Source organism: Macaca thibetana, chromosome 3 (genome assembly GCF_024542745.1).
Source record: "Macaca thibetana thibetana isolate TM-01 chromosome 3, ASM2454274v1, whole genome shotgun sequence".
NCBI lineage: Eukaryota > Metazoa > Chordata > Mammalia > Primates > Cercopithecidae > Macaca > Macaca thibetana.
In genome coordinates this window covers 91188667-91201521 of record NC_065580.1, presented here as the reverse complement: position 1 = coordinate 91201521, position 12855 = coordinate 91188667, and the positions used below count along the sequence as shown (strand labels likewise).

General features: G+C 36.6%; 1 protein-coding gene across 1 annotated transcript in view; it reads right to left on the bottom strand.

Annotated features, from left to right (window-relative positions):
- ABCB5 (ATP binding cassette subfamily B member 5) overlaps nucleotides 1–12855 on the bottom strand; it is a 126864-nt gene that overhangs the window by 97151 nt on the left and 16858 nt on the right. Inside the window, exons 5-12 of the mRNA XM_050785400.1 lie at nucleotides 9702–9893; nucleotides 9445–9616; nucleotides 7269–7393; nucleotides 7011–7188; nucleotides 5567–5680; nucleotides 5136–5246; nucleotides 3023–3148; nucleotides 1507–1710 (exon numbers count right to left, since the gene is read on the bottom strand). Of these exons, the coding sequence (XP_050641357.1) occupies nucleotides 1507–1710; nucleotides 3023–3148; nucleotides 5136–5246; nucleotides 5567–5680; nucleotides 7011–7188; nucleotides 7269–7393; nucleotides 9445–9616; nucleotides 9702–9893 (1222 nt within the window). The remainder of the gene's footprint in view (nucleotides 1–1506; nucleotides 1711–3022; nucleotides 3149–5135; nucleotides 5247–5566; nucleotides 5681–7010; nucleotides 7189–7268; nucleotides 7394–9444; nucleotides 9617–9701; nucleotides 9894–12855) is intronic.

Sequence of the window (12855 nt, the reverse complement as noted above, 5' to 3'; positions counted from 1 at the left end):
TAGGAAATGAGAGCACTGACGTTTTAAGGAAAGGAGGTCATTGAAAGGGGCAAAACATCAACAAAAGGAAATGTGTATTCCCAACGATTTAAGAATCACCTTCAATCTTTAATGATTTTGTTGGCCTAAATATGTCCTAATTATGATCCTAAATAATGGGGACAAGAGATAATTAGTGGCATAACAAATTCTTTAAATTAGAAAATAAGAATAAAATTATTACAATCCATCACATGTGGTTTGTGAAATATGCCCATTAAAATAAACATTTTTGTTATTGTGACCCTCTGGGATGGTGGAATTTTATATGTATTTTAATTACAAATCTCATCCTTTCATATGTCACAAGGTGCTCCCCACAACAATTTCAGCTGATGCTGAGGATCTAATACTTTAGGAAATATAAAAAAATGGCTTTATAGCACCCTACTAATTCTAAATACCCTCTAAGATCTCATAAGTCTGGTTAGCAAGAATTTTAGCTTACTATATTGCTTTCCAAATATGATTTCACTTTTTTGGGGACTATATTGCTTTCCAAATATGATTTCACTTTTTTTTTTTTCCCCGCAATGTCTCATTCTGTTGCCCAGGTTGGAGTGCAGTGCTGGGAACTCAGCTCACTGCAACCTCCACCTCCCAGGTTCAAGCAATTCTCCTGCCTCAGCCTCCCTAGTAGCTGGGACTATAGGCATGCACCACCACGCCTGGCTAATTTTTTTGTCTTTTTAGTAGAGACAGGGTTTCACCATGTTGGCCAAGCTGATGTCAAACTCCTAACCTCAGGTATCTGCCCACCTCGGCCTCCCAAAGTGCTGGGATTACATGCGTGAGCCACCGCATCTGGCCTGATTTCATATTTTTTATGCAATGCTAGCTTCCTGTGCTTTAAAAAATGATCCTAGTTTTTCTTGTGGTTTGTCACAGAACTAATCTGATTGTGTGTATGACTTTCCCACTCTCAGCCACAAGATGGCCTCGCAAATAAACATTTTAGACATAATTTCTCAGCTTGGCCTGATGATTTTGTTTCATATTTCTTTGCTATGCTTTAACATATCTTTCATTTTTTCCCTTTTCATTTGCAGAACAAAATATGATTTTCAATCTGGCCTTTCAATGATGCATTTCTTCTTTTGGTTGTTACTATGCATTCTTCTCTATAGATGTTTCATACAGGGGTGTCCAATCTTTTGGCTTCCCTGGGCCACATTGAAAGAAGAATTGTCTTGGGCCACACATTAAATACACTAAAATTAACAATAGTGATTAAGATTAAAAAAATCACAAAAAAATCTCATAATGTCTCTTAAGAAAGTTTACAAATTTGTGTTGGACCGCATTCAAAGCCATCTTGTGCACTGGTTGGACAAGCTTGTTCTAGGACAATCTGGAATTTAATCACACCCCTACTATTCTGCATCAGTTGTTGTTTCAATACCTTATATTGGAATATTGCAGTGCTGCCACCATAAGCTAAGGACACAGGCTGCACAGTGTACTCACATTAGGAAACTCCATGATAAAATCATAAGCATTTGCTTCCCTTGCTGCTCTCTCCATCTCTTCATCAGTCACATCATCTCGTCCATACTTGATATTGTTACTGATGGTGGTCCCAAACAAAACAGGCTCTTGACTAACCACTCCAATATGTTCTCGATAATGCCGCACATTTAGAGCTCTTATGTCATTCTCATCTACCGTGATCTGTCAATCCAAAGAATGAACCATGTTGTGATGCCTTTTACTATATTGATTTTAGGGTCTTTCATACTAGACCAAAATATAAACTGAGAAGTAGCATATTTTAGAAATGAAAGACTGACTATATTTTGATAAAATATTTATAACATATATATTGTCCATAGACTTGTTCTGGTAGATGGGCACCAACAAAACTGCAAAAGAATAATTGGCTTAAAACATTGCCAGATCATCTGATTATCCTTATTCTAAGATCTACAAGTCAGATATTATAAAGATATATATTCTAGGTTCTACAAATATTATTATGTAGACACATACAAAAAACTTCAGTTTTGGATGTGGCCCTTACGTTTCTTCTAGGAAATAGCCTTCATTATTTCAACACCTCACACCTCTGCAAAAGACAAAAGTGTCTCCTATTCATTGCTATACATAATAATAAGTGACCTCTGTCTTCTCCCCAGGTGGTGCCATTGCCAATTACCCCAACATATTCCAGTGACAGAAGCCAGGGTTTGGTAATTCTAACTCATAGATTGGTAAGAAACCATTTTTATGAAACCATAAAATATCCATGGAAACCAGGAATATCCATGCCCTGTTTTCTGTCAGGGCATGGATATTCTATGCAACTCTTTTATACCTGTAACACTCATCTAATAATTTATGTAGTCACACGGGTCTAGGATACTCCAAATGGAAACTAAGAAGTAAAATTTAAATAAAGCCAGGCTCTAGGGGAGTAGATTTTCTTATAAAAATAACTGTTGAAAGTTTGAACAGAAGCATTAAGAATTAATCACTTTTGAATATCACAGTCTTATCCTCTATGCCACTTACAAGGCTGAGAAAGTTAAGTACAACATTGTAAGCTCCAAGAAAAAAAAAAAAAAAAGAAAAGTGGAGATGTTTTCTACATCATTCTTCCAGGACAAACTTTGAAATTCTTGATAGATGCTGGCTACAGATGTTAATACGCTATTTTTCTCCACAACATTCCCTCCCTTCTAACATACTATATAATTTACTTATTTTTTTATTGTCTGTGTCTGATTATTAGAATGTAAACTTCATGAGGGCAGATTTTTATCTGTTTCATTCACTTAGGTACTTTCAGAACCCAAAATAGTGCCTGACACATAGTAGGCACTAAATAAATATTTGCTGAGTGAATGGATACAGAGGAAAGAAAACAAATATGGCTTCTCTCCCAGTTCTACTGTTGAAAATGAAAAGTCACAGATCTGCGAGCCCTGCAGTGTTTCCAAATTCCATTAGGTGGACTGTGCATGGTTTTGCTAGCTATACTCACAAAGCCATCATCCGGATCATATAACCTCTGCAGAAGCTGGACTACCGTACTCTTCCCACTGCCATTGGGACCAACCAAGGCGACCGTCTCTCCAGACTTAATTCTGAGATTCAGACCTTTCAGAATCTATTGGAATGTATGGATGGAAAATCATAAAACCACAATGAGAATATGATGGACACATTTTCAGAAAATGAATATATAATTATAAACTGAAAACAAATTCTTCTGTGGAGCTTAAAAACAAATTTAGATCTTGTTACATTTGTTTCATGTGCATGTATAATAATGGCCTAAATAACTTCGGAAAATAGTAGTAAAAGAATCTATCATTATCTTTCTATGTAAAGAGGAGACCTAAATTAAGAGTACTCTCACTCTCAGAATATTCACTAGTAAACTGTTCACATTTTCAACTAAAATATTTCATATGAATTTTGACTATCAAGCTAATGAAAGTCTTGTCTTAATTTGTAACAAGTGAATGAGATCTTGCCAGATATTTTCACAAGCTATTTAACGAAGCTCCTCCTTAGAATATGTTAACATAATTGCGAAGCATATTCTAAAATAAAACAACTGGCAAAGTTTCTTAGTGTCTCCGGATAGATGAGAGTTTATTATTAGAAACCTTGGTGGTCTCATGGTGACCCATGAGGAAACATTTTAAACATTTTCTCAACGACTGGGGTTGCTACAGCATTTAGTGTGCCAGGGATCTGCAATGTGAGTGAAGCCTCACAATAATTACCCTCTCAAAATGACAACAGTGATCCTGTTGAGAAATTCTCACCTATCCTTGCTTGCATCTGTATGTAGTTAGCCCTAAACAGGGGAATCTCCCCTTGAATTCTCTTGCTTTGATCTTACCATTTGTAAAGCAGTGGACCCTTTGCATAAGCCAAACATAAAACCTTCAAAGGGCCAAGCCGAGAAAAGTTCTCTGAAGAAGGTGAGAAATCGGGGACCACCAGTAGGAGTACCTCTTCTCACACCTGCACTTTTACTCTAGATTTGGTTTCTGGTCCTTCCTCGAAAGAATTTGTTTTATTTATTTAAAATGGATGGACCGCCCCCCCCAATTTCATTCTTTAGTTTAACAAAAAAGGTTATGTTTCAAAAGTTCATTTTAAAAATAGTTGTTTAAAACCCAAAGAACACTTTCCCATGCAATATATTGGCACAATTCGAGCTGAAGTCCCCAGGAAGCCAATCCAAATGCAGTTGCAAAATGTAGTTTGAAATACTGTACAGTTAAGAAAAATGGTGGAAGTCAATACTATTCCAATAATGGTAATTGGTAATTAAGCAACAACTTTAAAAAATAAAGAGGTTTGAAAAGAGAATTTCAATCAAAGTTTTAATCAGAAAAAAATAAGGAAGTAGGAGTAGGTAGGTCTTTATGCAAATCCTGTAACAGACATTAGAAATTGATCACATTAGTAATTTTATCTATTTCACTTAAAATCATGTCTTTTTTTATGAAGCAAGTGTTTCATTAGTAATTACCTTTTCCAGTATTTAACAACAACTGCTTTTTTGGTAAATACACTAATGAAGTGAAAGGGGGAAGACAATTAAAAATACACATATTTTCACAAGAACTTGTCAAAGGCTGAATGGAGTAGGATAAACTGCGTGTGTGTGTGTGTGTGTGTGTGTGTGTGTGTGTAGGTGATAAAGTACTTGCCACAATTGCTGGTGCAGTAAAAGCCCCAGGAAAGGAAGAAAGGAAAGGCACGTGTGCATAATTCTCCTAGGTTAGAGAGGAGGGGGTTAAAATGAGTTATCTATGTTGAGTGGGGTAGCATCTAGGAACCACCAATAGGTGGCAGCATTAACCCAAGACATTTTGATGTGTTCTCAAACCCAGAGTAGAAGAATTTCACGGAGCTGAAAATGCTTTTGTCAGTTGAATATAGAAAGAATTATGCAAAATATAACTAGTTGATTCAGAGTTATTTGTCCATTATTTGTCTACCTCCTCAAGTCTCTAAGCAAAGTAACCAAAATCTTGACCAAAGTGATCCTGAGTAATCATGTCAGAGAAGATCTTGGCCAGTAGAAGATAATATCAGAAAACTGCACGATCGTATAATTTGTTTTAACCTACCTTGATAGATGGTCTTGATGGGTAATGGAAAGAAACATTTTTAAATTCCACAGTTCCTTCTATGGATTCAGGTTTACATCCAGCTGTGGAAAAGTTATCTATACTGGGTTTCTTGGAAAAACAAAGGAAATGTTATAAATCTTCAAAGGAGTAATCTGACAGTTTATACATTTTGAAAATAGTTTAAGGATGGTTTTCTTCCACAACAGTTTCCTTTCTGCTATAGAAGTGCATTGAGTTAGACATGAAGGTTTCAATACTACGCAATCTCCTCTTAGAAAAGAATTAAAGGCAATCTCTCTTTCCCATGAGCAACAGGCCAACATTAAATTTGTCCATCCTATTGTTTTAGTGAAACGAGTGTGCGTGTTTTTTTGTCTCCTTCTTGCAGTAATGATAGTTATTCTTCAAAGCAATAGGGGGGGTCTTACCTTATCAATAACCTGGAAAATATTAAAGGCAGCTCCTCGGGCTATCGCGAAGGTTTCAAAATGAGGGGCTGCTGCTCCAATGCAATAACTACTATGGATTACGCTAAAGAAAACCTACAGGAACAAACAAAATGGTATTTAGCTTTCTGCAGTTATGTAAGAAAGACAATAGAATGTAATATATAATTATTAGTTTAAGCTCACAGAGAGATATTAGAGGAATTAGGTAAGACAGAATGGAAGATATCACCAAAGTATCCTTGGTCCTTTCCTAATATGGAACAAATTTCGATTATCTCATAGTCTTGTGGTTATCACCTGCTGGGATATGTGACCAGAAAAATCTGCTGACTGAAGTGTGCTGGCCATGTATAAACCCCATGGTGAGTTGCACCTTCCTCCTTGCTGGGTGACCCCTTGAACTTTAAAAAGAAAAATTCAGTAGATTTCATTGGCTCAGAGACATTGTACTGTTTTCACTCAAGCTGTTTTTGAATTTTTGTATTAGGGAACAGCTGTCCATTTTAAGACAGACTCATCTCTGCAAAAAGTCAAATAAGAAAAGAATCCCTCAAGCTAGGAGCTCTTATTTCTATCACACAGATGAGGATGCTTAGGCTTAATAAGCCAGTTACCCAGCCACACATAAATTGAGGAGCGAGGATGAGTGAAAAATCCTTCATGCTCACATTTCACTTTATATGAAATAAATGACTAGCTAAAGTCTTAATTTTGAATGCCTCAAATTCAAAAGATGAATTTAATGGAAAGAAGAGAAATCTATATAGAATGGAAAGGCCAAACAAGGATCAAAGTATAAAGAGCAGATCATTTTGGTTCCTCAAGACAAATGTTTCTTAATCCTGAACTGATCTGTTTATTGTTGTAACTTGAGAGGATAACTGAATAAATTGTTAATTAACACATAACTCCTAGGAATTTGAAAGTCTCCAAACTGTGATATTGGACAGAACGGTATGTAGTCTGTTTTTAACATTACTACATGCTGAAAGGACAGAGGAAGAGGAGGTGAATGCAAACTCTACAGACCATTTCCGGAGAGAAGACATGTAGCAAGGTGAATGCAGAACACTGTCTGATCTCAGCCAAGATGAAAGGAAAAGTCTCACAAAAGATTGGCCTTTTTCTTAACTGCTAGATTAAGAAAACTCAGTGTATTTCCCAGAGGAGAATTCAATTATGATTCTTCTAAAAGCAGAATGCAGATGCTTGACACAACGAGGACACTAAAACATGTTGGATGAATAAATCCCATCAATTCATAACTATAATTCAAAGGTGTATACAAATAATTTGAGGGAAACAAATATTTGTTTATTAAAAACATTCATCTTTCAATATTCATCTTCAAAGAGGAATTTTGGCTAAACTAAGTAAGGAAAGATCATCCAGGCCAGATACCTTGTTCTCAAACAAGACTTACAGCAAGAACAGTCCCGATGGTATATCCAGGTTCTCCATTAAGAATCAAGGAGGTTCCATACCAAAAAGCAAGTCCATAGGTTCCGTTCATAAAGAAGTACACAGCACCAAGAGACAGTTTTGAGGCTATAGCCCTTTTTATGCCAAAATCCTTTGCATCTTTCAGATTCTGTGTATACCTTACAAAAACAGAAAACAACTTAATAGCCACTGGGGAAAATAAAACCAAGCATATTTTGTTATATTTAAAGGGACAGACCTTTGAAGTTCTTTCTCCTGGGCCCCAAAGGCTACAACTGTTCGGATTGATGACAAGACTTCTTCTGCCACAGCCCCAGCTTTGGAATAGGCACTTAATTCCTTACTGGTCAATGAGATGACCATCTGTAATAAACCACAACCACAGTTAAAAAATGGCTCTGTGTAGTAATAATGTACTGAGCATTTTAAGTCAGGTGGAATTTGAATTCTAAGTAGCCTAATGGTATTTTTAAAAACTCTATCTCTGCATTTTAAAAAATTTGTCGTCAAAATACTAAGAGATAAGATTTCAGAGAGAAAAGGGAAAATATCACTATTGGTGACTAGACAGGTTTACCTGATTTCACATGCCCTTTTCTCTATTATATGTCCCATTTACTAATCACTTTACATTTTGTGATTGTTCCACGAAAGGGAACAGCGGGGACACTGCCTTCAGAGCTGTGAATTCATAACTATTGCCTATTCACATAGCAAGTCTATAAGACATGCTTGGATAACTGTTATAGTCAGAGAGTAACAGAAGCTGAGTAATACTCATTATTTTCTGAATTCACTTACTAAAGATAATTATTCCTATAGTGTATCACTAGGAGGGAAGCACCACCTGGCACAAAGCCTTATACTTAGCAAGTATTTAATAGATAATTGCCAAGTTGAATTGAAGGAAGCTAGAAACCATCCACTCTGGTATCGCATCATTTGGACAACTCTGACCTTCACCTGCTTCCTCTTCATGATCAATTAATACAATAACAGAATTTAGACTACCCACTGCTATTCCTTTACAACTCCTTGTTTACTTCTCTTCTGTGGGCAGTTAAGGTTCTGATCTTAGTAACTTACTGCAGGCAATCTTTCTACTGAGATTTCCTTCCTCATTAAAAATAAGCTGAGGATGAAGATTTTTATAAAGGCTACAAAGTCAACACTCAGAGTCACACTAAGTAAAGACATGCTGTCCAAATCTCCAAGCCTATTGCTAAGGGATTAGCCCACTATAGAATATTTTTATTGCTGAAAATTCTTGTTTGGTTGATTAGCATATTGTTAGCAAATAAACTCTGGAAATTTTATGAATTGTATTTCCATAAAGAACAATTAGTATTGCTAAATTTAAAGCACTGTGCCTCCGATCTAGAAGATGAGTATACACACTGGTGGAATTGCCAAAAGATATGATTTGAAGAGTAATATCAGAGATACATTTGTTGTTTTTAGATTTCACAAAGAGTATTGGTTTCAAAACCAGGCTGTAGATAAGATTACAATTTTGTGGTATACTTACAGCAAAACAATGCTAAAAATGTAATTTAGAATGCAAGTACATAATTTGTTTAAAAAACTGAAACATATTTATGTAGTACATAAAAATAGATATTAGCAGACATTTGAAATGTAACTGAAAGCCTTATTGAAATATAAGCTTGGCTGGGTGTGGTAGCTCACTGGCCTGCAATCCCAGCACTTTGGGGGCCGAGGTGGGTGGACAGCTTCAGCCCAAGAATTCGAGATCAGCCTGGGCAACATGGTGAAAACCTGTCTCTACAAAAAATACAAAAGTTAGCTGGGCATGGTCGCCTGTAGTCCCAGCTACTTGGGGGGCTGAGATGGGAGGATGACTTGAGCCTGCAAAGCTGAAGCTGCAGTGAACCATGTTTGTTCCATTGCATTCCAGCCTATGTGACAAAGTGAGACCTTGCCTTGAAAAATCTTTATGCATATATACATATAAACTTTAAGAGGATGATATAAAAAGGTGTTTATTGTTTTAGGATTTTCTTATTCCATTCTACTCAATGAAATGAATCATAATGTGTTGATCTGGGAATTTAGAACAAACAAGGCTGTCCCAACAGCAACAACTACACGTCACATGTATAATGGCATCATACTTTATCCATGCTAGCACTTGAAGTTGTGTTAGACTGCTAAATGAAGAGAAATGTTTTTAATGTTAGTAAGCTATTAAAAACATTTCATTTTAGCCAAATAACTTGAAGATAGAAAGGGGATTAATGGAGAACAAAATCAAAAGTATTTGTGGTGTATAATATCCCTTTGTAGTTTGGGACATGGCAAATGAATAGAAAAGTCATTTTTGGACAAACTCAATGTGTCATCTAGTCCACACTGCTGCTTCCATTCAATATTGCATTAGCCATCTCACTTACTCTAGAACATGCTGCCGCTGAAGCCATTATAAGAGGAGATGTGGATAGAGTCACTAGGGTGAGTTTCCAGCCCTTCACCAAACCAACTGCCAGGCCAATTGAAAAAGTAGACATGTTTTGAAACAACAGAGCAATCTTATCTCCAATACCATCGCTGATTTTGTCAATGTCACTGAAACAGGCAAATAAATGTAATTAGGTCATTTACATGTCACATATGTAAACAAAGCTAATGTACTACAATATCATCCTCTTACTCCGTCATGCGAGTGTTAAGTTCACCGATGTCACAGCTATCAAACCAGCCGACGTCCTGTGCCAAAACTGAATGAAAAAACTGTTTTCGAATCCTCTTGGTCTGTCGTGCTGCAGTTATAATCCAAAAGCAAATCTGTATGTAACCAAAAATCAAGGCAGCAACACCTATTCCAACATAATACAGGGTCAACCTGAAGAAAGAGTATTAGAATGTGAGACCAAAGTGCAACATTTTTTTCTTGTTACACACACACACAAATCGATCACAGTATTTGATTGAGAAAATTTATGCTAGAACTAGAAAAATGACTAAAAATAACATGCCATGAGAGTGAAGTACATTGAATATAATGATCTAGGTTTCCTTGTAAAACATAGCGTACATCTTTTATATTATTATCAGAAATTAGTATTTTAAAGCATTCTTGCTATTTATGTCTTCTTTCAGTATTTTTAATACTTTCATATGAAAAAGTTCCATACAGGCAATCAAGGTAACTGTAGGTGGAACTGGAGGGTAAAAAAAAAAAAAAAGATAGCAATCAAAAGCATTTGATAAAAAGCTTAAAAACTATACATAGTCAGCCCCAAATTCAACTTAAGGAATTCACCCTGAGGTAATACATACAAAGATTCATCTATATAACTGGTCTTTGTAGCATTTGTAACAATATAGAAAAACTGAAAACAATCCAAATATTTTATAGTAGGAGACCAAATAAGAAATGTAATTATTTAATAAATGTATACTGAGTGCCCACTATGTGTGAGGTTCTAGAGACACCTCCATGAGCAGGATAATAAGTCCTCCAATTCTGGCAGGAGGCAGACAATATGCAAAGAGAAAAAAATAGGTTTTTCTAGGAAGGAAGTAAACAGGGTGATAGTTCACAGAATAACTGGTGAGTAAACATGGATTGAGAGAGCTAGCTCAGATAAATAGAGTGGTTAAGAAAAGTTTCTGTGAGGAAGTGATATTATAGCTGGGATCCAAAACGTGAAATAAGCCAGCCATAAAAAGAGCAGGAAGTGCATTCCAGGGAGAGGAAAAAACATCTCTCCCAGGAGAGATTGAGTCAGAAAAAAGTTGTTTAGCATGTTCCAGAAACAAAAGAAGTCCAAAGTGGTAAGAAATAATGAGGCCGGAGAATTTGGCATATTCTAGGGTTTTTACAGTACATTGTTCATGTTTTATTCCAGGAGAAGCAGAAGATCATTGGAAGATCTCAGCATGGGATGGCATTATCTGTTCAACTTTTTAAAAGACCACTCCAGCTTCTCTGTGGAGAACAGATGAAAGCAGAAATAATTGAGCATGAAGTTCTGTTAAGAAGCTATTGCCATGGCCAAGGTGAGAAGAATGGGGGCTTGGAGGAGGATCATGGCAGCCTACATGAAAAGAAGCAGACAGATTTTAGATGTATTTTAGAAACAAAAATTGCCAGACTAATGGATGCCTGAATAAGAACAACCAACTTTCTCTGCTAGACACATGACTGGGAAGACTGTCAAAGCAAAAAGCTCCCTTCCTGCCTCCAATGACACCTATCCTGAAAAAGAAAAGTCCTTTCCATTCAATCTTCTAGATTATGAGAATTTGACCTGCTTGAAGAGCATCAGATTGTACACCTCCCCTTGAATGGAGTACCTTTCATGATCCTTGATGAGAAGAGAGAACTTGAACAGCTGTTACAGGTAAGCCCCCTTTGGCTATGAAGATGCTCTCTCTACCATGGGGATCTAATCAGTCACAGTCTCCTTCAAGCATACTATAGACCTAGGATGTTCAATTGCCACCTGTTTGCTCTGACATGGATATTTAGATTTCTTAGTGCTTTATAGTTTATTTGATTTTTTTAAAAAGATGGGATCTCACTATATTGCCCAGGCTATCCTCAAACTCCTAGGCTTAAGGGATCCTCCTGTCTCAGCCTCCTGAGTAGCTGGCACTGATGGTACATAACACTGGGACTACAGGTGCACACTAGTGTTTTATAATTGTGTGTATGTGTTTGTAATAATAAAGTAATCTTTATTTAATAGATTCTTCCTGAAAAAAAAATGTCAATGTATTGGATATGAGGAAAGTAGGAAAGGGAGAATTCAAGAATAACTTCTTAGGTTTTGAGTAGAGCAGCTGGTGATGAGGGTATTACTTACAGATGCGAGAGACTGGGACAAAGACAAGATTTGCAAGACATAGAGAGAGTTCAGATTTAGATATGGGAAGTCAGAAATGCCTGTTAAACCTCAAAATGGAGATCAAGTAAGAAGCTGAAAATGAGAAATGGAAGCACAAGAGAGGGGGTCTAGGCCAGGGATGTGGATTTGAAAGCAGTAACTTATAGGCAGGTGGGAATTAAAACAAAGGGACTGGCTGAGAACACCCAGGAAGAGGAAGAATTAAGTGTAGGTAAAGAAGAGAAGAGGTCCAAGGACTATTAGTGACTCTGCAAAGATGTAGCTTGGGATGAAGATAAAGAATCTGCCAAGAAGTCAGTGAGGTGGTTGAAAATCCAGGAGAGTGAAGTACCAAGCAACACAGGAGAGGAAAATACAATTGATGCTCATTATTTGAAAATTCTGTATTTGCAAATCTGCTTCCTTGCTGAAATTGTTTTTCTAAGTCCCAGGTCAATACTTGTAGTGTTTTCATGGTTATTTATGGACATGCACAGAGTGACCAAAAATTTGGTTTGCTCGATGCACACATTCTCAGCTGAGGTCCAGCAAGGCCCGTACTCTGCCTTCTTGTTTTAGCTCTTGTACTGTAAACAAAGGTTATTTTCGTGGTCTATTTAGTGCCAAGTTTTTCTCATTTTTGTGCTTTTGGTTGATGATTTTGCTATTTGTAATAGTTCCCAAGCATCATGCTGAAGTGATGGCTAGTGTTCCTTAGTGCAAGAAGGCTGTGATGTGCCTTATGTAGAAAACAGGTGTGTCAGATAAGTTTCATTCAGGAGTGAGATATAGTGAGAACATGAGTTCAATGTTAAAGAATCACCAACACATATTAAATAAGGTGTCTTTAAAAAGAAGCACACATAAAGTGAGGTTGTGTGTTATTTGGTTGACAAAAAGTTTGTCACCAGAGGCTCACAGGATCCTAACACTGTATTTCTCCTAAGAGTAATCTTCAGAATTTGATAATTC